The 27,238-nt window shown below is 38.2% G+C and overlaps 1 protein-coding gene across 5 annotated transcripts in view; it reads right to left on the bottom strand.

Moving 5' to 3' along the window:
* STARD9 (StAR related lipid transfer domain containing 9) overlaps positions 1–27,238 on the bottom strand; it is a 96,014-nt gene that overhangs the window by 9,148 nt on the left and 59,628 nt on the right. For 3 of the 5 annotated variants that reach the window (XR_012056329.1, XM_030275482.4, XM_072930018.1), the window contains exons 18-24: positions 26,482–26,619; positions 25,593–25,675; positions 24,496–24,599; positions 22,533–22,580; positions 15,452–15,642; positions 12,586–13,066; positions 564–11,750 (exon numbers count right to left, since the gene is read on the bottom strand). Coding sequence is in view for 4 of the 5 variants with exons in the window: in XM_030275482.4 (XP_030131342.4) it covers positions 564–11,750; positions 12,586–13,066; positions 15,452–15,642; positions 22,533–22,580; positions 24,496–24,599; positions 25,593–25,675; positions 26,482–26,619 (12,232 nt within the window). In the remaining variant the exon portion in view is untranslated. Of the gene's footprint in view, positions 1–563; positions 11,751–12,585; positions 13,067–15,451; positions 15,643–19,844; positions 20,419–22,532; positions 22,581–24,495; positions 24,600–25,592; positions 25,676–26,481; positions 26,620–27,238 lie in introns of those variants that run through there. The other 2 variants (XM_072930017.1, XM_072930019.1) reach the window with 2 other exon arrangements.

Here is a 27,238-nt window from a genome sequence, read left to right as displayed (position 1 = left end):
AGGCAAATTGAGGATGGAGACTAATGTAGGTGCTTCAAAATTTTTGTTTTAACATTTTCCCAAACACAGTTCTACAATCACAAGAACCAAGTATCTTGTTTTCTAAAAAATTTATTTTGTATATTTATGGGCGGTTAAATTTTTTTGCTTATTCATACAGCAACATTTATTCACATTTATTATTTATGGCATATTTCCATAAATAGGATGCAATATTTCCAAAAATAGGATGTATCAATTATTTTTACATTGCAATAAATCAATTAAATATATTCCCACATCACCAGGTACACATGATAACTCTCATGGCTGCTAGAAATTTTAAGAGTGAGGTAAGACTAGATTTGAATTACATCAAATACTTTTCCCTGTTTTCTTGGAGTAACCCCAAAATTTTGGGGTTCCTAAATGCATTGCTTAACAGGTTTTAAAATAAGCCTGATAGGTATCTCTTCACATATACTTCACTCAGTGTGACCAAATGATTAAGTGCTTGTTACTAAATGCTATTTAAGCTGCATGAAGTGTATTAAAAATACTTAATACTACATAAAGTAATTTACCTTTCATAAAGTTGCTGCTTCACTGGAATTGCCCCTGGCTCATCTGCAGCTCCTCTTTGAAGGACCCTCAGTAGGGCATCTGTTTCCCCAATGCCATAATTGAGCTTTGCTTCAGCCAGTTCCACTGTGAGGGGATGCTGATGCAGATCCAGGTGAATGCTAGACATGATCTGGGCACGCTCCCTCTGAAGTCTCTTGATCTCTCTGCTCCTGCTGTCACAAGACTGGTAATTCCCTTCCACTTCTGTTGATCGTGTGCTCCTAGGCTTCTTTTCCGCCTGACCTCTTAAATCAGTCATGCTGCCGCTCAAGCCAAGTAACAAAGGAGGAGGGCTGCTCTTAACACCACACCAGTTGCTGAATTTATTGTGTATGGGCAAGTCACGGAGACTGTAGCTCCGAGGCCTGTATGGCTTTGCAAAAGTAGAGCTCTTGCTGAGAGGGATTTCAGTGTCACATTCGCTTCCAGTGACAGAATCTGTACTGTCATCTCGGAAGGAAGTCTGCACGTCGCTCACATCAGAGAGGGGGGGAGGGCAGCTGTCCTCATTCTTCCAGAAGAAATCATGAAATTGTACAGAAGATGCTTCTACCAGAGGTTCTGAGGATGTGGCAGCATTTATCTTACTTGAACAAGTGGCGCTAATTTTTTGATTATAAAGTAAATCAGCATTTGGAGAAGAGTAGTTATGAATCAAAGCAGTATCAGAATTCCCAGAGTACTTTTTGTGCCTGATTCCACCTGAAGAGCCTCTTCCACCCCTTGTAACATACATACAATGAAGGGAATGCGCCACTGAACTCTGGTCTCTGATATCACGTGTTACAACTTCACTGTGGCCTGACACCTCCAGCATACTGCTGGAGTGATACAGCTGCTCTGCACAAATGGTAGTGTGGGTGTCAACCCTGACTCTATGCTGCTGTTCCAAGTCTTTTGAACCATCCCGTCCTGAAAGTTCTTTGGTTGCTTTCTTATCTGAGAAAGTTCCAGATTTCTTTCTTATGCTCTTGTGCTCTCTAGAGGTGCTTGATTCACTGTCTGTTTCTGTCTGTGAAAAATTGTCCACGTAATGTTGCATGCTGAACTGTGGATCTGCCCTTAGCTTTCTCTTGGTGTGAAGGGGACTTGAAGCAACACTGGAATATCCAAGAGGTTCCTTAGTAGGGCAGCCAGACTTGCTAAAAGCAGTCTGGCTGCTGGGACTAGCACTAAGAGTAAGAATAGGGGAAGAGGCCCTATCGACTAGTAGGGTATTTTTGTACCAAAATTTTCTTTCAGCTGGAGTTTCTGTTTCATTGACACTTCTTTTATCCCGAGTGTAAAATGTTGGAGATTGAGAGGTACTATTAGTAGGGCTGCTAACTACAGTGCATGAAGAACCATCTTGCCCTGAACTTGGCAAAGATGGTGTGAGCGGTGAAACTCTGGTACTAGCAAAAGCAACGTTCTGCTGTGCATTTGGTGATGTTTTTTGAAAATGTAAGATAGGGGTGGAATTTTTGGGTAAACAAGGCAGATGCATAAAGGAGTCTTCCAAAATGCTGTCAAGACTGTCATGGAAGTCAGAATTGCCCAGGCTTTTCATCCCTGTTTTTTCTTGCATTCTTTCTTCAAGAGTGGGTGTTTCCTCTTTCCTTTTGGGAATCTCTCCTACTGTATCTGCACCAATTTCTTTCCAATCAACATTTACTGCCTGAGCTGCCCTCAAATCCTTTTCCATTTTTGCTTCCACTTGTTTTTCTTCATGTTTGCTTTGAGGTTTTTCCAAAATCTCAGTCTGAGTGCCTACATCTGCTGTAGTCTGAGTACAGCTATCTGACCTAATAGCCTTTACAGCATCTTCAGCTCTTTTTTGGTTGATTTTGGCATTCTGCTCACTGTCTATAATAGTCTGTTGGGAAAGGTTTCCCAGCAGCTCAGAAGTGTTCAGAAGAAGCTGTGACAGATGCATGGACAGGTTTTGCATGCTTGTCCAAGAAGAAGGCTGATGAAATAGATCTCTGTTTGTTTCCTCCTTTTTTGCAGAAACATCTGTATAGCTTCTCTGATGTCTTCTCTGCCTTTTATACCTTCCTGTAGTTGTTGTTTGTGTTCCTTTCTCCTTGTTCCTTGTAATCCCTGGTGGTTTTTTGGAAGGTTTTTCAGACTCTGAAGGATACAATAGTACAATTTCATCAACCTGCATTGAAGAGTTACCAGGCTGTGTGGAAGAATTCTCAAGTTCAGCAGTGTTGTTTTCTGAGTTAGTCTCCAATGTTTCACTGGATATGTTGCTGTACTGTTTGGTACTGTCACTTGAGTATGCTGATTGAAATTTTTGTCTGACATTGTCCCGTTCTTGAAGACCTTCAATGCTACTCAAAGTGCTTGACAAAACTTTTGCTGTAGCATATGAACTTAGATGAGAACGAAAAGGAGAATTTTGAGAGTTCAATCCATTGTCTACACTGGAACATCTCATAACTTTACGATTTTCCGTATTCAAAGGAATTTGTTTGCAAGAGACATCACTTGCACTTCCAAAAGCATACTGTTTCCAGCCAATCTTGCAGGCTCCATCTTGTTGCCATGGGTAAATGTATGGGTTGATATCACTTGATCTAAAATGCATTGCATCTTTATTAGCTTGCAAAAATAAATCAGTTTCTGGTTGGTATCCAGCTTCTTCTCCTTCCCCTTCACTACACTGAGCTACAGAATTGCTTTTTGAATGGACATTTGCTTCTTCACACACAGAAATGCAAGCTGTGGGCTGTAAGGATGATGGAGATTGACTAGTAGAGTCTTTCAAAGACTGGCTACTTTGGCTTCTTGCTGCTAAATTTTGTAAGGTTTTGGGATCACAGTTTGCAAGTTTCTTAGTTTGTGCGATTTTTTTCTGCAATCTGGGTTTAGATTTACCTTGTAGAAAGTTTTTTGATTCCTTCTTTGAAAATCTTTCAATTTCATAAAAATCATCTTCAGTTGGTGACGGAGGCTCTACACTCATATTCAAATCTTGCAGTGATTTAGATGTAGAATATAACAAAGGATCTGCCTTAGATGAAGCTTCCAAAGTATATCCTGTATCAGAGAAAACAGCAATATCTGGAGCTGATACTCTGTGACTTCGTAAATAAGGTCTCAGTTCACTTTGTTTACAACCCTTTGTACTCCTTGTGGTAGAATATGATCTTTTGCTCCTGAATTGCACCAATTTGGATTGTTGAAGAGTTAAATCATGGTTTTCTGGTAAAAAATTTATGGAGGTTGTTTCATTATTTTTTACAGAAAAATTGAGTCTTTCTGATTTCAGGGTATTATTCCTCATTGTAGTGTCTCCCATTGTTGAACAAGTGTTTGCCTCAGCACCAGCAGCAGCACTATCAATGCTTGAACATATATTATTTTTGCGAAGTAAAATCTCTTTGCCACCATCTGTATTTGTTCTATCTGGCCCCTGTTCTATCTCTTCACCTGCAGGCACATACTGACAATTATCTTGCAGATCTGCATGGTTTCTTTCAAAACCCAAGACAGTGTGATATGGTTCCCTGGGATCAGGGCTTCTGTATGTTGGATATGCTTGACCAAATGAATTGCAGGTGTATCCAGGATCCACTTGAACATCTCTTGGATACAGATTTTCCAACATTGTAGTTTCCGAGCCTGTTAATTCATTTGGAGAATTTGAAGATACATTAGTTTGCTTTTCAGCAGGTTCTCTACTTAATGTTTTTCTCTGTTCTGTCTTTACTGCAAAATGTTCAGACTCAATATTTGAATGCAGTTCTTCCTTACTTCTGTTAAGTGTATTTCTCATTTGTCCCCCTTTAATAAGAACTGCCCTTCTAGGGCAATTACCATCCCAAAATGGTAATGATGGTAGTAAAAGAGAATTATCATTTGGTATTTTCTCTATGTGCTTGTTGCAAGCTTCTTGTGGTGGAACTTTATCCCGATGATGCTGATCAATTTCAATATCGCTGTCAGGTTTTTTGCTATTATTTCCATATGCAGGTTCCCCATCTACAGCAGAATTTTTATATGAAGAACAGTCTATGTCTGAGACTGGAAAATGCCTGTTTTCTTTTGCAAGAGAAAGTAAAATACTTCCTGAAGCATACATTGGCTCATCAAATACCACAGCTTTATCGGACTGAGTGTCTTGTATTTGCCAAACAGCAAATGGAGACTGTTTCAGTATATTTGAATGTGAAGTATCATATGTGCTAGTTTCACCATGGCCTATATCTGCAGTTGAAGGAAATTCTGAAAATGCTGTTAAGACTGGGTAATTGACTCTTGCTAATGATTGGGGAAAATCTCCTTCTTTTACAGAGCACACATCTGCAGAATTGCAGGACACTTTCTCAGTTGAACAACTGTCCTGAAGTGAGTCCTCAACCCGACTAAATACTAGAGATTTTGAGTCCCCAAGTAAAGAAGATGTGCTAAAAGCACTGAAGTTCTTGGAGCTTTGAAATGGTGTCTCAGGTGGAGCATCCTCAGCAGAGTGTGATGGAAGGGACTTTGATTCATTACGGCCGGTCTGTCCTTGGCTCTGGAAAGTGAGCAGACCTGATTCTGGTACAGTCACACTATTAGTGTTACTGCAGTGTTCTGAGAACTCATGAATTTTATCTTTTATGTCACCACAATTCTGGAAATAAACTTGGACAATTTGCTCCTTTTGCTCTGTTTCCACAACTTTTTCAGGGAGTTTATTACTCTGACCATATGTGATCTCTGTAACTGCAGAATTATTTTCCTTTTCGTCTCCTTTTTGAGAAACACCAGGAAAAGTTACAGATAAACTCAAATCTGTTGATTCACTTTCAAAGTACTTTGTTTCTTCAGAGAGAACAGTATCATTTTTACCTTTGTCTCCACTGCTGACAAGTAAACTATCTGCAGACGATGCTGGACAATTCAGAAGACCAGGAGAATATTCAGAAGTGCCCAAGTTCCTATTATAATTTAGAAAGTCTTTACTATAATGTGGATTTTCCTTTGGAGACTTATTCAGGCCTTCTGAAAGGGTGGGAGCCTTCTCAGGAACAGCGTTCCCTGACTGGTCTACACAGCACTCTTCAGAAGCTTCATGTTCCTGGTTTTCTGTGGGCTCATGCTGATATCCAGCTACACCAGGAAACTCAGCATTTTCACATTTACTGTTTGCTGTAGGATAGCTTGCACTTAAAAATGTCTTCTCATCATGCAGTGACAAACCTCCCAAGTGAGGTACTTTCTGAGTCACATTATTATCCTGAAATATTTTTTGGGTAGTGCTTTCTAGTAAAGAATGGGTTTTTCCCACCCCTGTATCTTTCATCACTTCTTTCTCTGAGGAAGACAGCGGGTTTGAAGTATCCAAAACTAGTGAATCAGGCACAATGGTATCCTTTACATCTTGAGCTGTATCTTCTATGTAATTAAGACAGTCTTTTAATAATTCATTAACCATTAAATCCATACTTTGTTCTTCATAAACATTATTAATATCCTGTACTATATCTTCAGAAGAATCTAATTTTTCCAAGAAAAACGAGCTTCCTTTGGCCCTTTGCTGAAGTGCAACATCTCCAGACTCAAGACCACCTGCGCTGTAGGGAGTGAAAGAGCTGTTCTCATTGACAGGTTGTGCAGATATGGCATAATCAGGTCCATTTTTAAATACAAATGATTCTTCCTCCTGCCTCTGTTGCATGGTCCTGGTTTGCAGAAGAGCTACACTCTCATTTGGTATTTTACCTCGAAGATGTTCATCTTCTCCCATTTTGTTGGCTGTAACAGATGTACCAACAGCAGTCTCACCCTCCATTAATGTTTCGTAGTAAGGCAGAACAGGCCTAGTTCCAAGACTGCTGTTAGATGGTTTTGTACATCCTCTCAATGCAGTGGGAACATCTTGAATAAGATGGGAATCATCACCTCCTCCAAGATATAAAGGCTGATTTATAGACTGGCATGGGGTGTCTTGAAGTTCTTGGTTTTTTTCTGTATACTTCTGTGATGCTGGTAGACTTTGTTGCTTGCTAATGTCTTCATTATTTCCAGAAAAGCTGGTAGACACCCACTGGCTTTCTCTTAATATTTCATTTAATCTGCTATCATCATCTGTCATTTGGTAGCTGCCTTTGTTTTCAGGGAAGAGTTCATCCAGGTTTTGTATCAGCTCTACCTCCTCCATGTTTTCTACATATATCTGCCTTTGTTTGTCTGCTTTGGTAATTTCTACTAGCTTCATCAATTGCACTGTCTCTTCCTCAGCTCTGGAGCCTACTTGATCCAATTCACAAATGTCAAAACTTTTTCTAACAATACCTACATTCAAGTTTTCTGAAGTGCCATGCTCAGGAGATTGCACTGAGCAACTCATACATGTATGTCTGTCGAGACTGGTAAATTTTTGTTCAGTTTTGTATTGGTCAATATCAGCACTATCTTCAATTGCATCAGTTGATTCATATGCATCAACTACATTTCCCGTCTCTGTAGCTGAGTCACCATCCTCACTCATTTCAGTAGGGTCCTGGTATCTTGAATCATCCTCTAACAGTACATTTGGTTCTACTTCAGAAGCCATCAGGTACCTTTCAGGGATCTTAAATTGATCTGAAATTTCTTCTTTGTCCCCTCTGTCACAATACATTTGATGCAGAGCTGGAGACTGTTCATTGAAATAAACGTTTTCGTCTACGCATGTATCTTCTTGCTTCATAATAACCAGCTCCTCAGTATTTGTCGTGGTAATTTGTTCTTCACTCCCAATCACTTCACATTCATTAACCTTGTCTTCCTGGGGAAAACAGTCTGGTACACAATGCTCAGTTATATTCTTAGAATTCATTTGTCCTTCATTTTCAAGTTTTGCTGAAATATTTCCTTGCCTCCTTGGGATTGGTATTGTTTCAGTGATATTCTCTGTTGTTCCATTAGTCTGTAAAATCCCTTTGCAAGTATCAAGCAATCCCGGAGTATTCTGAATAATATCTGTTGTGTGGGAACACACAGCTGAAGGAGTGGTTTTGGGAGCAACAGAAAGCTCTGTTGAATAAATACCTATTTCTATTTTCTCACTTATTTCTTTTTGGCAGAAGCTGCTTGTTTCAAGTTGGCTGCCAGAATGCACAATTGCTTTTGATTCCCGAGTATGTTCTACCCCTGTGTCGGCTTTCTGCAGTTCATCTTTGTGCAGTTCTTCATGTGTCAGGCACAGATTTGTATTAAACTCACAGCGAACTTCACAAGCTGTGATATCAGTAGGTTTCTTTGGATTCTGAGTTAGACCAATGTCTTTAAAATCCTTTTTACTGTCTTCAGTTACACTTTGGACTTGGGCTATCATTCTGTCAGGTAAACTTCCAGCGTGTCTGGATTTAATTTCCAATGCACTTTTTTCTAAGTTGCTTGCATTATTAATTGGTTTTGTTATTTCCTCATCTCTGGCTGCCCCTGTATTCTGATAATGAGTCATGGCTTCTTCTGTATCCATTTCTATGTCTCTGAAAAATTTGGACTCTTTTCTATATGAGCTCTCCTCTTGAGAAATGGCAGCTGATGCATTTGTGTTACATTCAAATACCCTTCCCAACTCTGAATTTGCATCGTATTCAACATGAAAGTCCACTGGGCAATCACTTTCAAAAAATGCGTCTTCCTCTTCTCTAGATTCAAGTAAAGATTTGTTCTGTGTTTCTGTTTCCAAGAGAACAGAGGCATCAAATTCTGCAGAAATGTCAGTTGTCTTGTGTGTAGTGTTTTTCTGTCCTGTTGATTTTGAAGAGCATGTTGGGCAGAAGCAGCCAGAATGTACATCAGAACAACTTTTTGTGACACTGACTTCCACAGTAAGATTAGATGTAGCATCACAATCTCCTTTCACTATTGTGACATGCTCCAATAGTTTATCACAATTTTCGGTCTCACATGCACTTTGAAAGAAATTAGCTTTTGTTGAAACTTCGTAAAATAGGCTTGAATTAGATTCGGGAAGAAAATCACTTGTATTCTCACAAATGGCAGCAGGAAAGGACTTGGTGTTTTTCCCATTTACGTTCAGTGGGAAATAACTTACTTCATTCACCACTAGGTTTTCATATTTGGATGAAAATTCTTTCTGAACTACAGCCTGAGAATTCAATATATTGTGTTCTTTGCTTTCACTGCTTTCTTCTCTTATGTTATCAGTGCATAAGGTAGAATTTTCTGAAATTTGCTGGGATAAGCAACTCGCCCGACTATCTGCTAGATCACATTCAGGGGAATAATCCTTTGAATCAGGTTTGTGTTTGAATTCATAATGATTTAGTGAAGAGAAGTCTTCATCCTTTGATACGTATTCTTCATGATCTCTGAGCGAAGGCACCTCTGGCACAATGTCTGCCAAGCTATCTGTGCTTATTTCCATACAGATTCTCTCTTTTTGAGACATCTCTATTGGTGTTGCAGACTGGTCATAGCTTGCACTGGCAGCAACAACTAGAGGGTGACACTGATATGTTGTCTTCTGTGAGGAAAAATCTGTCTCTGCTGTTACTTCTGCAGGTATTTGCTCATGATCTGTTTCTTGCATTGCTTCCAAATTACTCTCCCTAGACCTGGCAGGTTCTTCTGTATCAGCTGACTCTGCTCCTTGCCCAGCCAGCATCTGAAGCTTGCAACTGTTCACTAGAGAGTAGCTCTTGTCTGTTATGTCACCAAGGAAGAAACCTTCATCACAACATGTTGGTATTTTTTGTACTGGAAAAAGCTGCCTGCAGTTTCCAAATTTGATGTGTTTTACTGCAGATATCTGTGTTGAGGTCATATTATGAGCAAGTCCCATAGAACACTCAGCAGCAGGTTCACTGACAGATGCATTTCCACTGCCTGAATCTGTCACACTTGATTTTATTATCAAGTTATTGTAGTCATTGTCAAGGTCATCTTTTGAAAAAGTTTGGAATAAGTCATCTTCTAAATCTGCATCTACACAACCATTCCTTTGCTCCACAATTTGCACAGGAAACACAGAGATAAAAGGTGGTTTGTTCAGAGGGTGATCTTTTGGCAACTCTGGATGATTTGTGGTGGCAGAGTTCTCCTCTTTCTTAGATGCCAGTGACAAGCAGTCTGCACTGGAGGTGCTTTCCAAACAGTTAAATGTTTGTGCACATTCAGTAGCAGACCTGTGAGTAGACAATTCACCCAGTTCTTGTTCAGGATGGTGTGACCTTGACTGTTCATAATAATCATACTCTGCTGAAGTAGGAACAAAAGAGGAACTTGATCCTACTGAGCTAGTAAATAAGGAATTTACATTTGGAGATTCCAAGGAAGAACTTTCATTAGAGTTTGTCCATGCCTTAAAAATATTATTTAATGATCTGCTCTCAGAAGTCCTGCTTGCAGTTCTTGTTTCAGGTAAAGGTACTTCCAATGTGTCAGAGGAGAAAACAGAGTTTATTTGGATTACATGATGTGGACTGTGAGTAATGCTGTGAATCTGCTTAGATCCAGAAACAAAGGACACCTCAGCAGCTGACTGCTTTAGATCATCTTTCTTTAGCCAAAGTTCTGGCTTGCTTGAAGAGCATGGACAAGCATCTTGAAATTCCAAGTTTTCATGGGAAGAAGATGCTGTTATTCTGGGGCTGCTGATGTCAACCTTTGAGTCACAGGAAGACCAGGCACCATTGGTAAGCAAAGGATTTCCACTTGCATAATGCAGTCTTCTTTCAGGAGACCTTTCTTGTTCTACAAAGGAGATTTCTGTTCCCTTCAGCAAATGTTTGCAAGCATCACTGGAAGCAGTCTGTGGCTTGGTGTTCAAATAAAAGGAACTGCTCAGCTTCAGATCATAATTTGTCCCTTCTGTATCTCTGTCGCAGGTTTTGGATTCATGGTCTTCCTCAATCTGTATAGCTGATAATTTAGGAGTTTGTAACTTCCAGAAAATCTCTGCTGGCATTTCATCAGATGAGTCAGATTTGGATTCTTCTACCAGATCTTCTGCTGGCATCTCTTCTCCATCAGCTAAGCTATCCAGAGAAAAGCTTCTTTCAGCCTTTCCCAGTCTCCTATGAGAGGCATATGATGTCACCAAAGATGAAATATGGCTCTCAGTTCTGCTTTTGTAAAGCTTAGCTGGCTCATGATGGGACTTTAACTTGTGAAACTGGCTTGTATTTTGCTTTTTGGCTTTATTTTCCTTTTCTATTAGAGAGTCTTGTGACATTTGACTGTCATCACTCTCAGAATCTTCTGGGTTGGCAAGACATTTATTTCTGTCAAAGTCTTCCAGTTTCAGTTTCTCTGGGAAAGCTTTTGCATAAGCACAGGAGAGTGAATCTACAGAATAGGAACTGTCAGTATCAGAAATCTCATTTTCATCATCCTCTTGCCAGTTCTCCAGCATATCTGTGGCTGTCTTGGGCATTCCAGCACTTAGCATCTCAGCACTGTGCCACCTTTTTTCAACATAAGAGAGTGGTGTCTGTGAGTTCATCTTAGTGAGATTTCCTACTGATGTCGCTGCCATCAGAAATTCTTTCTCTTTTACTGATGATTTCTCATGACTTGGCAAGACTGAGTTGGCCTCTTTCCTCCAGTTGACTGTTTGGTTTAGATGCACTGATGGTGGGTTTCCATACACTGTTTTCTTCATTTGTTTAGGAAAGCTTTCTGGAGAAGACCTGTGGCCTTTTCCATTGATATCCATTCTAATCTTTTTATTAGATACCTGAGCTCTATTTTGTGCTACATTACTGCTGGAAGGCTGACTTAAATCTAGCACCTTTGATTTTGTCATTTTTCTCCCTGTAATAAGGGTTTTAGGCTCACCTTTCTCCTTAAAAAGAGCAGGAGAGGAACCTTTAGAGGTCTGGTTTTGAGATCCAGCTTGCCCTGGGCTGTCATCCAACTTTTCAATTTTTTTATAATTTTTAATGGTATAAGCCATAATAGCTGAATCATTAGAGTATTTCTCTCCTCCTTTTTTATTTTCAATTGAAGATGTTTTTTGTTTTTCAGTTAGCTGCCTCTGGACTGAAAAGGAGATCTCCTTTTCATCATTAAGGTCATCACTCCCAGAAATGTCTTCACCACTTCTGTAAAGGTATTCTACAGATGACAACCTCTCTGTTGTACTACCTTTACAATATTGATCAATATTTGGTGAGGTAGATAACCTGGAGATAGACTCCTTCTTCAAAAAACAGCTGTGGAAATAAAGAAGAAATAAAGTCCAATCCCTGCTTGAATAATGTGGTTAACATTTTCACCACAGTAATGTTTTGAAAATAAGAATAACAATTTATAAAGCAACAATCTCAATGCCCGTCAAAATCCAATTCTAGCAGGGAATAAAAAAAATAAAATTCTGTGACTAATTATAAAATCCCCTTGCTATCTGGAAAGATGCCCTGCACACAAATAAATAGCTCAATGCTATGAGGTATAGCTTCATATTGAATCTCTGTAGGTTCAAGTAGCTTTAAATGTTAATTAAAAATAAAAGATAGTTCCAAGTCAGAAATCCACTCAGCAGAGTTTAGCTATTTCCTGCTGTGGAAATAGCTAAGGACCATGCTGTGATGGACACCAACATTTTAGTATTGCATGAAGATGTTTATTTAAGTCTTTTCCATAATCACCCCAAAGATACCAAAATTCTGAAGAAGAGTTTGATGACAATCAATTTAAATTGTGCAGAAATTTGTATTTACCAACAGTCTGAACAATGCAACAACAAAAGCTAAGCCACTTCTGAAAAACTTTCTCAAAGAGGTAAAAAATGCAGAAAGACTTGAGAAAGAAATGCAAAAAAGTGAGAAAGACCATGTCAAACAGATAAATAGGGAATGTACTGTACAAACCCAAAGGAAAAGGACAAACAGCTCCAGCTTGATGTACAATATAGTGGGCTCACTGACATTGCAGATTTAGGGATTTTTTTCAATACATTGGAAGGCATTGGACAGATAGGTGGCTTGAAAATACCTTGAATTTACGTTACTTTTGAAAGTGCAGAGGATTTGGCAGATGTTAACTTACCTGGGTACCTGGGGCAGGTAGGAGTCACAGAACAAATGCCTCTGCTGCAAGGAACTCGAACCCAACAATTTCTGTTTCTTCTGCAAGTGGTGATCCAAAGAGGACTGCACAGCAATATTATCACCTGGGACTTGGGACTGTTTCACACACTCTTCACTGAGCCAGCAGCTAGCTTCCAGTTGCTCCAGGTTTTGCTTGGCTTCCAAGAGCTTCTGCTTCTTGACTATCCTTTCCAGCCGGAACCTGACCTTCTTCCGCCTTATGTTTCTTTCGGCCTTTTTTAAGGAGTACCTTTGCAAGAGCTCCAGCTGCACCAGTCTCTTCTTGTTCTGCTGTAGCAGGGAAAGGCAGGTTTCCAGCCCAGTGCTGCTCTGCACCTCAGCCTCTGCACACAGCGTAGGCTCTGTTTGCACTGCAAACTCCCTCTGCTCCTGCTGAAGAGCAGCCAGACGTTTGTTCGCATTTATAAGCCACTGCTGGTCTGTAAACAAAACCATTATTGAAAGAAAGTAAAAATCATAGGAAAACCATTATTTGTTGCTGTCTTGGTAATCAGGTAATCAGCCTTTAGAGGTCATTTGAGAACAGAATTTCTATGCATGTAGAGTAGAGACTCAACAAACTATTTTAAAAAAATATACTGTTGCTCTACTTAATTGATAACTAAAAGCCTCTCCATTGGGTTAAGGACTCAGGTAGCAACTGCATAATATAAGCATATAATCATAAAATTAAAGAATCATTAAATGGCTTGGGTTGGAAGGGACCTTAAAGATCAACTGGTTAAATGTGCACAAAATATAACAAATACTGTCATGGCAAAGATGCAGGTGAAGCAAACACAACCTTTAGCTATTTTGACAAACAGTTCAAAAAACACAAGCTCATAGCTCATACCACCATTCATGTGTATTTTTCACAGAATTACCACTCTACTCCACAAAAAGAATTAGATTCTCTGCTTCCATTAATGACCCCTACAGTTCATCAATGCCAAATATGTTCAAAAACCAAGTGACTAACCTAATTTGATAACATAATATGTTACCTCTGTTTACATACTAAATATTCAGAACCTGATCTTTGCAGACAGTGAGGATGCATTAGAGAACAGAACCATGCTGATTTATTTTAAACTCTGTATGTAAGAATACTTTTATTCCATGCAAGGGATGGATGTGCTTAGAGGTTTTTCAGAGCACACCAGCTTCAATCTGAGCTATGATGAACGGCAACAAAACAAGAGATTATTGAGATCACCATGACCTAGTTGAATCTGTTGGCTTGAACCTTAATGAAGCAGATTTTGTTCTCTTAATGAAGCAGATGTTTTATGCTACTATAAAAATATACATATTCAGCTCTCAAAGCAAACAAAAAAATCTATTGCTGAACAAGCAATGTAAAATCTCAGGCCAGATTACTTTACAAGTAAAGCATTTCTCAAAGAACCAAAGTTTCCCAAAGCACTGTTGTCTTTCTAGCAGCATTTTTTTTTTTGGCTGAACTTAGTTTCAATGTGCAGTCCTTTACTAAATAAGCAATGTTCCATTGCTTATTCAGGGATGCAGGAATTAAGAGGTATTTAAGTTTGATGTGATGGATGAGAGCTTCCTGCAGGTCTGCACAGCTGAGCTGCAAGAGAGGAATTTGGGGCTTTGAAGGTTTCCCTAGTGCAAGAAATCATTAGTGCAGAGACATTGCAGGGATCACCTGCTTGATGAATACCGATCTTGTTAAACACTCTTCATTAGTGATCCTTACCACAATGAGTCTCCTGTCCTGCTCAGATGGGCAGCTCTGCATAGAGCACATGGACAGAGGTAGGAATTCTAACTCTATGGTTAGTGTATGGATAAAAGGAAAGCATTTTTATCATTATGTTAGTTAATTTTTCTTAATAACATTTTTAGTTTTCACATACAAAAACCTCAACTTTGTTGCCAGACGTGTTCTCTTTAACATGATTTTAGCAAGCGGGATATTTGGCAGATCAGTTTCCCTGCAGGAGAGCTGCAGGCTTAAGATGCTAATTAATCTCTGGTCAAAACCTTGCCTCTGTCAGGAGCTGAGCTACAGAGGGCACAGAAAAGGTGAAGAACTTTGGTAGGTTGCCAAGTAAAGAATTATATTTGGCTGGCAAAAACTACCTGCCTGGCTAAGCTTTGCATGAACACAGTGAAACCAGCAGACCTAGAGGGAAGCAGAGAACAAGTATACAGAACAACAAAATAAATATGTTTTGAGGAAACTCTCTGGAGTTTCTGTACTATCTATATATTCTTCTGCTATATCCCATCAAAACAATTTCCTTTTAATCTCTTTATTGTGGCTGGCATAATTAAAGGATAGCTGGCTGCATAAGTTTTGGCCTGAAATCTCGCCAAAAATTCACAGAAGTTTTCTTCTCCCAGGATCAAACAGCAGATTTTGCCAGGTGGGAATGACATCTTTGCATAGATGTCATTTATGATGTCCCTTTGCTTATCAAGAAACCTAGGTCAAATAATTAATTAGAAGACAAACTAGAGAACACCAGAACCACGGCTGCAGGGAGGCAGCATTGGGATCAGCCCAGGAGAGGAGGCTCAGAGCCACAGGGGAATAGCTGGTGCTGTTTCTCCCAGCGGTGCTAATGACCTACAGTGCTAATTAAACAGTGCTGCTGGAGCACTGCAAAGGAGGCCCTACAGCTCTGTTAATCAAGGCTCAGTAACTGTTCTCAAGGGAAGGGCAGTTGTAGGAGAAATCCAGTAATTAGCCATAATAAAAGTTCAACTCAAAGCATCACTAACAAAAATGTTGAGAGGATGAAAGCATGCAGTAATGGAAGGGAGGTGAAGCAGGGGAAGAGGCAGGTACCCACTTTCTTGGATTTGCTGGTTGATGAGTGCTTGGTCATTTTCCAGTTCCTGCTCTGCTTTGATCTGTCCTCTCAGAATCTGCTGCTTTAAGTCCTCAACATAGAGCTGCTGTTGTTGAATTTGTTTTCTGTGGAAAGCTTCCTGGTCTCTCAGTTTCTGCTTGTACTCTTCATGCACAGCATCTATTTCTCTGCTGTTAGAAATGTTGACAGTGATTTTAAACCAGAAGCAAATATTATTTGTAACAAAACCTGTCATCTTACTAAAGAAAGACAGACAATGTTCAGGATGTTGTTTAGTTCAATAAATGTGCATTATGACAGAAACTCATAGCTGTGTCACAGCAGGCTGTGTCGTAAATTCCAGAAAACATGAAAGCTTTAGTAGTGAAGCAGGTAATTCCATTTCCAGAAAGATAATAGCAAAAATAATTTAAAAAAATATTATCACTTTTAATTTTGCTGTATTCTTCCATAAATGAAACTGGGGAGGGTATTGTTTTTAGATGCTCAATTTTTATTACCACTATATAAGATACTTGTCATCTAAGTACTTTCAAGTGCTTTACAGAAATGACCAACATTCTTTGTTTTCAGATCAAAAACTCCAACTTAAAAATATTTACAGGCATTGTCAGGATTTCACCAACAGTCTCTGGCAGTGTCAAAGAAAGACCTTGATCACCCAAATCTCAGTTGGATGCAAGAACTATATCAGGTTACTGCTTCTATATTTGGAGCAGAATTGGGATCAGAAAAGTGACTAGCCTGTGAAAAACTGCTTTACAATCTTCTGCAAGATGTTTGGCTTCTGACTGTGTGCCAAAATTTTACACACACAGAACAACAACCAAAATAGTATCTTCTTACCATAATGCATTATAATATTCAAGATACCTTAGCCCTCTGAAAAGAATATATATTCTGCTTCTCCATATGCTACCATAAAATTAACATTAAAGATAGATCATATCTAAAGGTGAGTGCTAAATACTGCATTAGTATATATAACCTCAAAAAATTAAACCTATGAGTCTTGAAAAAAAAGTTTTAATTACATTTTAATAAGAAAGTAAATAATGTATTTATTATACTTCTAAAGCAATAAAAGACACTGAACTCTAAAGAGTACCTGAAGGTCAAAAAATCTTCAAAAATATAATTTCAAAGGAAATCTTCAGAAATATCATGTAGTTTGTAAAATCACTGCCAATACAATGTCATCTGTATGAAAAGCGTGTTTGACCCTTTCTACACAGGAATAATTTAACATCTCAATTTAGAACTGTAAGCATGTGTTCAAAGCAACCATTTCTACAGCAAAAACTTGATTTTGTGTGATAGTTTAACAGAAAGAACAGATTAAATAATTGAGCAGCGAAAATCTACAAAGTAGATTTTTTCTACAAGTACCTTTACATGGTACATGCATTGCACTTCATAAGAAGTAGTAGGAAGGTCTCAGTACATAAAAGCTTTAAGATTTTCAAAAATTTACAATATTACTATGAATCTTGCTCACACGAGAAAAACGGAATTTTGGGTTATTTTAATGTTTATGTAAATGTAATGCTGAGCATAACTGAAAGAGAATATCTTCTGTTCAGTTGTCTGCCATGGTGCAAACACAGCACAAACTTTGCTGCTGCCATCTGCTAAGTGGTTTGTGTCCATTTGTCACCCACACAAACAAATTGTAAGAATATGCAGGTCCAAGATCTCTTTGTCCTTGGCTCATTTCCAAAGATGCCAGTACCCTGTGATTTGTAACTTTTCCCTCTCAGATAAACTTGAATTGATCCCCAGGAAATAGAAGTGGGATGCCTCATTTCTCATTCAGCTGAAGTAGGTTTGAATTGACACTTCCCTGCAGCACTGAAATGCTCCTATGGCAATTGCAAACCTCCAGCTGTTCAAGTATTTGTAACATAGGGGGACAAACTCAGAGGTTAAAGAGAGATTGGCTCCCAAAGAAGAACCACATTCCAAACACAGTATTGAATCTGAAGTATCTTGTTAGGAAAAGCTCCCATGGTTTCAATGGTAACTGTCAGGGAGGCTTGCCCTAAATGCAGCTTTGAGGTTGTCTTCCATGTTTTCTAATGAAACAGTCATATAATCTGGAGGTTAAAGTGATGTGGGACAAAACACTTCTGATTTTGGAGCAGTTACGTGACCTCTGTGTTTTCACACCCTTGGCCTGCAAGGTCTTCAGGACAAGGAGTGCTTTTGGCTGCCTATGCACCAAACCTAACAGCCTCTCTGCAGAATCTGGTGACAAGATAGTCTTTAACCTCTTCTACTAACAGACATATGAAAGCACTGGTTCCTATGGTGGTATGAAAGTTGAAAAACATGAATCTAAATTTGTCACTGGTCTCACATGATCTTGGGCAAGTTGCTTAGTCTCAGACATGTGTGAAAGAAGCAAAGGATATTCATCCAAGAGAAGTGATGGGGATCCATTAGCAATATCAAACATTAAAAAGTCAAATATCAGAAAAGCTGATTTCTATTATCATTGTTAGCATAATTCTGCATGAAACTGAGGAAATGGAGTAAAACATTGCCATCAGGCTGAAAAGAAGCATGATACTAAAACAGTAGTGAAAGAATTCTTGTTCTGCAGATGTTTACTAAAACTAGATAAAATTCTTCTGATAAAATCTCTCATTCTTCCTAACCATGACTTTTAGCTCTCAGCCAATCTTCCCATAAAATTGACTTATTAGATTTCAAGCTGCTTACAAACTGAAACCCAGAACATTTAAGTAAATGAAACAATTCAGTGCTGCATTTCAATCCAAAGATCTAACAATGCACAGAGGGGTGGTTAGGTAACATCTGTTTACGTTGTGAGAGCGTCACAAGCTTTTCGTACACTTTCCAACCTTGCTGAGACCATACCCCAGCCCCACATTATAAAGGAACTGAGAACAGGCAATACAAACAATGCACGTGGCACAGTGTGGTTTGCTCTCAGCAGCACTAGCATATTCCCTCACGTGTGTAGCGATGGCTTTTTGCTGAACTAACACAAAATATTGAGATCCTTTCCTACAGCTGTGTGTGTTTGCACACAGAGCAGAACATGAGGCAGGCCAAACTGATGGTATTAATCACAGCTTCGTATTATGACTACACCCCAGAAAGGCAGAGTCCAGAGGAACAGCCATACTCCACTTTAAACCTTGGAAAAATTAACACAGCCCAGCAATCACTGCAGTATTCTTTCTGCTTTTGTTCAGGTGATGTAGCTAGCTGGTACAATTCTCCCTCTGTAAGGTTAAAGCCTCTGTAACAAATACTCTTGTTCCAGTATATATATACAACTTGCAGTTCTGCCCTTATTTCAGTGTCTCTGCTTCATTTCCTAATTTCTAGTAGTACAAAACAAAAATCGGGCAGAGCAGTAAAGCCAGGTCTGAATATGGAGACTGAACATTAAACAGCTTTTTATGAAGCTGCTTCTTACAGAGAGTTTTCTGAAGTGGAACAAAAAGATAATGAAAACCCATGCAGAGCCACTTACATAATACACAAATGCAAGAGGATGTTTTCCCTCTGGCTGTGAAATACTGAGAAGAATTACTGGCTAGTTTGGGATACAGATCTATCTCTCACAGAAACTGCTGAAACCAAGAACATGAAGTCAGAATGTTTCCTTTCTACCTTTGAACATGCTATGTCATGTCAGCACACTTCTTCTGGTTTGTCAAAATAACATGATAAACTAAATTAAAAAAGGACATGACAATGGCCCAGAAAGAAAATAACAGATTCACACACACTTCATAGCTAATTCACCTAATAAGCAATTCAAAGAACAATCAGTTTGTGTAATATATGTCTGAATGACTTAACTAAAACCAAGTATCAATCTCGTTAACATAGAAATTCAGCCAAATTCTGTAATAAGTAGGAGAGATCACTAATTTTTTCATCTAAAACATCTAAAATCTGATGTATTGTTAAATTTAGACATGAAACCCTGGAATGCTATGAGATACAGCAAAAAAGCACAGCATGCTGTTGCTCATGTTCCTGCTTTTCCACACAAGCAATCTGCACTCAGTACAGTTCTAGCAGGAAATAAAATAGCCTCAGGACAAACATAAAAGAAACAGCTTCATTTCTGTAGGTATTAAGACATACATGGAGTCTTGGCTTCACAGGACCAGCACACTCTAGCATACAGCATATTAAAAAAGCAATTCTGCAGAGAATTTCATAAAAGCATGCAGATTTCTGGGTGTATCAAATGCAGCAAGAAGTGTCAACAGTTACCCCCTCCTCCAAGCAAACCATTAAAAGCTGCAAGTAAGATGACAACAAAAAGACACCAGCCCTAAACTAAAGATAATCACAAATGACTGAGAAAACATTAATATGATACCGATTCTGCTGGATTGCTTTTCCATCTCATTTTTCTCTCCAAAGTTTGCACGGTGCATGCTAAACGAGCCATCTATAAATCCACATTTTTTTCCAGCCGGTTTTGTTGTCAGCTCTCTGGGATCCTATTGTGCAATTCTCCTCCCCTCTTCCCCAAACACTTCTGCTGCTGATGCAGAGGCTGGCGGCTGCTACAGCATAATGCAGCTTCCAGTAACTATGGCAGCAATAGCTCTGAATACCTGCTGCAACAAAATCCTGAGGCTCAGATAGAGAAACTACAGTGAAAAATAATTACTTGTGGTAAAAGCTGAAATTTTCCAGTTTTCTCAGAGAAAACATCAGTTGAGTTAGCATCCCCATCTTTTTGACTGCCTAGTGTTCAAGCCCTATTTGTCTTTTACAAATTATTTTTCCCAAGGGAAAAAGAGTTAAAAATAAAGCAGAAAAAAAGATGTTGGCAAGGCATTTTGCACCCTTGCGAACCCCACACTGAGGGAAGTCACAAGTTAGAGTTACAAGCCTATCCACTAATACACATCTACACAACTGCTCCCACCTTCTCCAGTTCTATCCTCCCCCTCTTGCCGTGTCCAATCCGGGCCCCTTCCCGCAGGGGCTCAGAGTAGCAGCAGCAGCAGGCACCACGCAGCTGCACAGGATCCACATCTGCTGCTGCCTGGAACAGGGGCCCAAACCTCTCCCTCCTCTTCCCTAAAGCAAAGGGAAGAGCAATTAAGGGGATACAAAGACCTTGTATTGTCACCTCCTTCAGCATCCCAAAGGAATGCCACTCACAGAATTCAACCCAAAAGTTGGGGAGTGGTGGCCAGGAGGTGGGAGCCAGAAGTCAGTCAAAATGGCCAGCAGAGTCAGAAACCTTTAGAAATAAGGGATCTCTGGAAACCTACACACATAGTAATCCCCTTCACAGAAGTTGCCATCAAGCGAAGTGTCATTTAGATTTCTGATTAACGGTTTGCTTAGAGAAAAAGCACACTGTTCTGTTTCATGTGTGGTTTTTTTTAGCCTTATATAAAGGCTAAAAACAGCAAAACCTCTTTTTCCTTGCCAAAGCCCCCAAAATAACAGTAAAGCAATGCCTTTTTTAAAGCACCCCTTTAAATACATCTCTAAACTAGACCTCTTTTTGGCCAAGAGTCACAGGCACAAGACACAGCCACATTCTCCAATAAAGGCCAATGCTGCCTCTTTAAATTCCAGTTCAGCTAACACAGGTTTTCCCTTCACAATGTCAGTTATAAATAGAATTAGTTACCCTGCTAATCCACTATACACAATTCTGCTGTAAATTGTAGCGTTGCTGTAACTGACCCAGTGCATTTCTCTGTGAAACAGAATATTTGAGGTATCTTTTAAGAGATGCAAAAATTTTCTTTAACCTTTTTCTTCTGTTTTTTGGTAGAGCATTTTTAAATACTCAAATGAAAGCTGTTAATGAGAAGTCAGAGTATTTTGGAGATATTACTTGGACAAGTTAACTATAACACATAAGAATAATAAATATGTTGGTTATACTGTATTGAATTCCACCCGCCCCACCATTTAACAATGTTGGTATTTTCAAGGAAAGGGAGTTCAAGCATGTTCCAAGCAGCTAAATAATTCAATGTACTGCTATACCACTGAACTCTAATGGAAAAACTCCTATGGGTTTTTTTTTTTTTTTTTTAATCCAGCAGGACAATAAAATCAGATTTTTTATTTGTATGCAGTATGGTATTAAGGCAATGGCAGGAGAAAGACCTTTATTATCTACTTGTTTATGGTGATGCTGTAATATGATGACTGATGCCATTCACAAGCCTTTGCAATGCTGGGACTCTTGTGAGTAGGGTGTATAAGCAAGCAACCAAATGAGAGTATAATAACTCACAATGCCCGAAGTTTTAATATTTTTATAGAAAATAGTTTTTCCTCTCATTTCTCAAAATATTTTAATGTACATTTAAAGGTTGAACTGGTAATTCAACCCATAAAAGCCAGATGAGAAAAATGTCATCATACTGACAGCATGAGAGATAAGATTCGTATCATTACTAATTGTTACTGTAATACATGTGTTGCCATGATCTGAAATAAAAAAGAAAGTAAAGTACCATCAGGTCCTGATGAAAAAGGTACTTAAACCCATGGAAACTCAACAATTTCTGAATTACTTCTGTTTGCAGCTGCTGTGCTTCTTTGCATGAATGAACCACATTCTATGCTAGGAATATTTTTTTTTTCACTTTTCCCTAAAGCGATTTTATTCTTGCCACAAGAGAACACAATTTATCCAAGCAATTTCCAAAATACTAATGAGTATTCCTCGTACCTACTATTGGCACAAAATCTAATACATTTAGGGCTCTTATATGCTGGAAATTGGTGGCAACTTCAGAGTAAGCCTCTCTCTAGTTATGGCTTTTAAATGCATGCTGCACATGGAACAAAGATGCAAACCATTTGCACAAGATCTCATATGAGAAAAGAACATGGTTGCAGAGCCTTGCCTGTAACACAGCTTCATGTACAGATTCTTGTTCCAATATGATAAAATAGCTTGAATTAAAGCTTAAAGTGTTAGCTTCCATCTCTTCTGGAGGAAATCAGTGTAGCACAGGAGAAAGACCAAGCTACAGGTGTCAAAAATTACAGCATGATTTAAACACCTCAACAATCTTACCTTGGTTCAAGAGAACATTTGTTTTCTTCACAGTTTCTACATTTTTGACTGCAAAAATAAAAACAGGAAATCAAATATTCAGGAAAAAAAGGCAAGAAAAATTCACTGAAGCCTATTGTACACAATGTTACTGTAATTTTCAGTAGAGGATGATGCAGATTTCTAGCAGCTAGGAGAGCACATTAACCTTACTTCATGACACACCACATATGTAATTTTATTCTTATAATATAAATCTTAGGCTAGATATCTCAACCATTACCCCCTCCTTGAGCAAAACTTATTGTCTGTACAGAAACACAGGCTCACAGGTTACTGCAAAAAGATAGCAGGACCACTGGATTACTTAAGGTGAAAACCAGCTATTAGAAGATGTAGTTTACAGATCATTCCTGTAAGAGATGGACATTATAAAACCCAAGGAGATGCAATACCATAACATTTTCATTTTTACTGCAGTAACCATCTGAAATCCTCTAGGTAAGCATGAGGATAACTTTAAGCAATGTAACATACTTGTAACATCCTGTCCAAGTGATTAAAAAATTGCTCAACACAAACAAGTCTGCTATCTGAACATGGTCTATAAAAAAAAAATCAATCAGAAATGTTCTGCAGTTTTGTCAGGTTAAAAAGGGAAAACCAAGTACAAATTCATGATAAACTGTTCATAATGCTTCTGGATTTCTTCAGTTTTTTCTAGATTCATCAAAAGAACTAGTGACAAGAGCTCTACAACTAATGTTTTTAGCAACATAAAGAGCACTTTGGTACATTTGAAGGTCATTAGACAAACCCTTATTTTTAAAATTATTTCTAATTTTTCCTAAGAAAAGAATAGCAATTTTGTGTAAAATGTTGTTCAGTAAATAAATAAAATGAAGTAATATTTTGTATAGGCAGGTATCACTGCAGCAAATGAAAAGCAAATGCAGAGATTAAATACCCTAAAGAGAACATATAAAACCACACTATCTAAGATGGAAAGCAAGCCACTTGATTAGAAGCATGAAAAATATTTAAAACAGAAATAACATTTTATGTTCATAAAAATGAGATTAAGTACTTCCTCTAGAAAGAGATAGAAGATTCCCAGTATGTTACCACACCAAAAGCACTTTAGCAAGATGCAAAACCAAGAGCAGATACAAATGGCTGTTTCTTGCCTTTAACAGGTTAATTGTGCCAGGCTGAGAGGAATTAAAAAAGAAAAATAACCCAGTTATATTTAATTCATTAATATTCTATTTTCAATGTTAGGAGCTGAAACACAGAACATAATTCATTTTCCTGATACATATTAATCACTGTCTTCATCACACCAATCCTTTCCATTTCATAAAGTCTCTGCTATAAAAGCATACACTAAACACTGAGTATGAGCAGCAGTATATGCCTTATTTACTGCTTAGTTAAAAAAAAAAAAAACAAAAACAAGGAATTACATTGGTCTTCTGAGATGAAGGGCTCAATGAGGACTTGAACTAAAGGGAATTTATGAACAAACCTTCTGATTTCCTCAACAAATATTCAGCAAAAGTCAATTGGTAGTAACTGCCTTGGCTAAATCATATCCTGAAAAGGCCATTCTGTGCATTGAAGCAATAATATTGTAAAAATCATAAATTAGCTGTAAAGCAGATGTCCAAGTGAACTGAAATTAAGGCTGATAGTCTCATCTGAGGTACTTTCTTACTGAGCATCAATAAATGGTTTTGCAGGTTTGTTGCTTGTATATCTTAATGCTCTATATTATTTGGCTGGCAATGTATTTTCTCTTGTATTCTATTGTATGTATTCTTGTACTTCTATTGTATTTTCTCAATGTACTTGATTTTTTTTTTTTTTTTGACTACTTAAAAACATGATGGGACTTACTCTGTATGCCAAGTCCCTTATTTCAGACATCATCCCAAAAGAGAAATTATTTGTTCAGTTGCTTTTTTCTTAGTTTTAAACTTACTTGTAGAGAGAAGAAAGGATATAATGTGGAGAATTGATGCAACTTCCATCCAAATTGAGCCAGTCCAAAGCTCCATAACTCATAGTGGGTGGGGTTTCATTAATCTACAGAAAGCACACCACATAGGATAGGAATTAAAAAAAAATCACAGCAACCCAAGAACTTCCAAGTTATCATTAGTACTGTCATTGTTAACTATTGTGTGTAAGGCTGCATAATACCTCCCATGTGAGTTTATAATCTCACACTTCTGCTTAATCTTTGATAATTAGCAAAATTACTACATTTTTGTTACTGAGTATGTCTCTTTTTGCAGCTCTATTTGAATGTACTGCATGTTTTATTAATTGAGAAATTAAGAATGAAAACAGACGTTAAGCCCCTTATCTCAAAGTGAGTACAAAAGGACGCAAGAGTGGAAAATAGAAAACATTAATAAATGAAAATCCATTTTAAAAGGTAGACTCTTGCCAATAGCAGTTGATAATATGGTTAATTCCTAAATGAGAAAACTTGTATTTTTAAATTAGGCTTTTAGTTACAGTTGTCATTTCAAGAATTATCTCATTTCTTAAACATTACTGAACTAGCCAACTAAATAATATCTTACAGTAATTAGTTCCTGAATTTAACATGCCAAGAAATATTTTGTCTATTCCTGATAGAACTGCTTTCAGAGTCAACCACACTTAAGTACTTAATCCCATAAATTTTTGATTTCTTCTTGTATACTTCATTTGAGACAGTGTAATGACAAAGAAGGAAGATAACTCAGAAAATTATCACATGTGGAAAGATTCTTAACTGGTCTTTTCACTGCAGCATTCTGCCTTTTTATTTCAATCCTACTGTAGTCATGACTAGAAATAGGAAACACTAAATTATTCAAGAGGTCTGCATCATCTTTTGCTAAGCACATCTGAAGGAAGTGCTAGTGTCCTCCCACAAGAGGTTTAGTGTCATTACAGACCATTGGATGGAGGAAATGAAGCAAGTGAATTTGATGATGAGATGAAATATTATCTTTATCAGGCCAGCTTTTAAGAAGAAAAAAAAGAGGGGGAAAAAAAAAAGAGAAAAACAGTTTCAGAACTTACTGATCTTCTTAGTCTTAAGATAGCAGCTTCTGCTGGGTGATTGAATCTAAACTTATGCGATTTGCCAAGGACAACAAGGGCCCCTGTGAAAACAAAATAATTAGATGTTTACAGAGACATAATTCATCAAACTACTATAGAATAATAGGTTAAAAAAATCTGACCAATTGCTTTCTGTAAATCACAGAAGAGAGAACTGTTTTTAAAATTTGTCACTATGGGATGGCAGAGTTATCAATCTGTAATGACAGCATCCAAGTAAACTAATCTTGGAGATCTCTGCAGAGTAAACGTAACTGTAAATTCCCCATTCATATTAAAAGCCAGCATGACTTCATGCCAAAACCATAACCAACCCACTGCTCAAAACTTGTTTTTACACTATATCTTTAAGACTAGATCACTGCAAGTTCCCAGAAGCCGGACTGTTACTTTAAAGAACCTGAAAGTATGGAAACCTGATCCACTTAATCTGAATTCATTCATTATAGCCTATGACTTAGTGGCTTCTAGCTTCCACCTAAATACATTATGAAAAAGCTGAAGGTTGTTTCAACCATATTATATAATTGCCAAGAAACCCTTTCAGTGACCAGCTGACTTAGAGTCAGTCTCCACTATTTTCCACAATAAAATCTCTGACTATGTCTTCCCTTTTCAAAAACCTACATACTGTCGCCAAAAGGAGGCAGAATATTGCCACTAATGTTTTAATTTTACTTCTCTGGGGTACCCAATTTATTTAGCCATGGATCACACCTTGTGGAGCTGGCAGTGGACTGAGAGATGTCTTTCTTTGATCTGCTCAAGTTCCGTGAATGCTAGATCTAAACTGCACTGATGAGGTGACCATACTGCGGTGTTCATTCCCAGAAAACACAAATCTTGCCTTGTGACAGACGACAGGACCCAGACACTTCAGAGCCATTGACAGAGCAGCGTGCGCCCGGGGCCGGCCGCAGGGTGACGATCCCGCAGTGGTTGTCTATCCAACAGTGATTCCTCTCAATCCACTGCCCCTGCAAAACTGCAACACGGGCATTACCTCACCTGCTGAAGGGGTTGGGTTTGCCCTGCTCTCCTCAGAATGGACTACCACAGACTGTTTGACACTATGCATGCTTCATAGCCCAGAGAAACATAGCACGTGCAAAACAAGGAGATTAAATACTGCTAGTAAATACTTAATCACAGAAAAAACTTACTATTGAAACTCACTATTGGAAATAATGACATTGTTTCTGCATTTCTGGTACTAAAAAACTATGTATCACTTTCTGGTCTGTGAGCTAATGTGCAAATTCTTCTGTTCTGTTGAATTTTATTAATGTCATTACGGCATTTATCGTTTATAATTTACTAATTTTTTGGCAGAAAATAATCAAACATAACCAAGCTTAGCAGAACTTAACCAAAGCTGAGATCCTGCAAATTTTCCAATTTTAGTAGAAAGTTTCAGTTCTCTATCATAGTGTCTAGCTCCTGTGATTGACTACTAAAATTAAAAGCAGAAATTAAATTAAGACATATTCTAAATAATTTGGACTTTATATCTAAAATATTCTGTACAAGTAGAGTTGAAAATCATTTTCAATGTCTCGTGATTACTTGTGCCCCTAGTTTAGGACAAAATATCTGAGAACTTG

Source organism: Taeniopygia guttata, chromosome 5 (assembly GCF_048771995.1).
Source record: "Taeniopygia guttata chromosome 5, bTaeGut7.mat, whole genome shotgun sequence".
Classification (NCBI taxonomy): domain Eukaryota; kingdom Metazoa; phylum Chordata; class Aves; order Passeriformes; family Estrildidae; genus Taeniopygia; species Taeniopygia guttata.
This window is presented reverse-complemented; position numbering and strand designations above follow the sequence as displayed.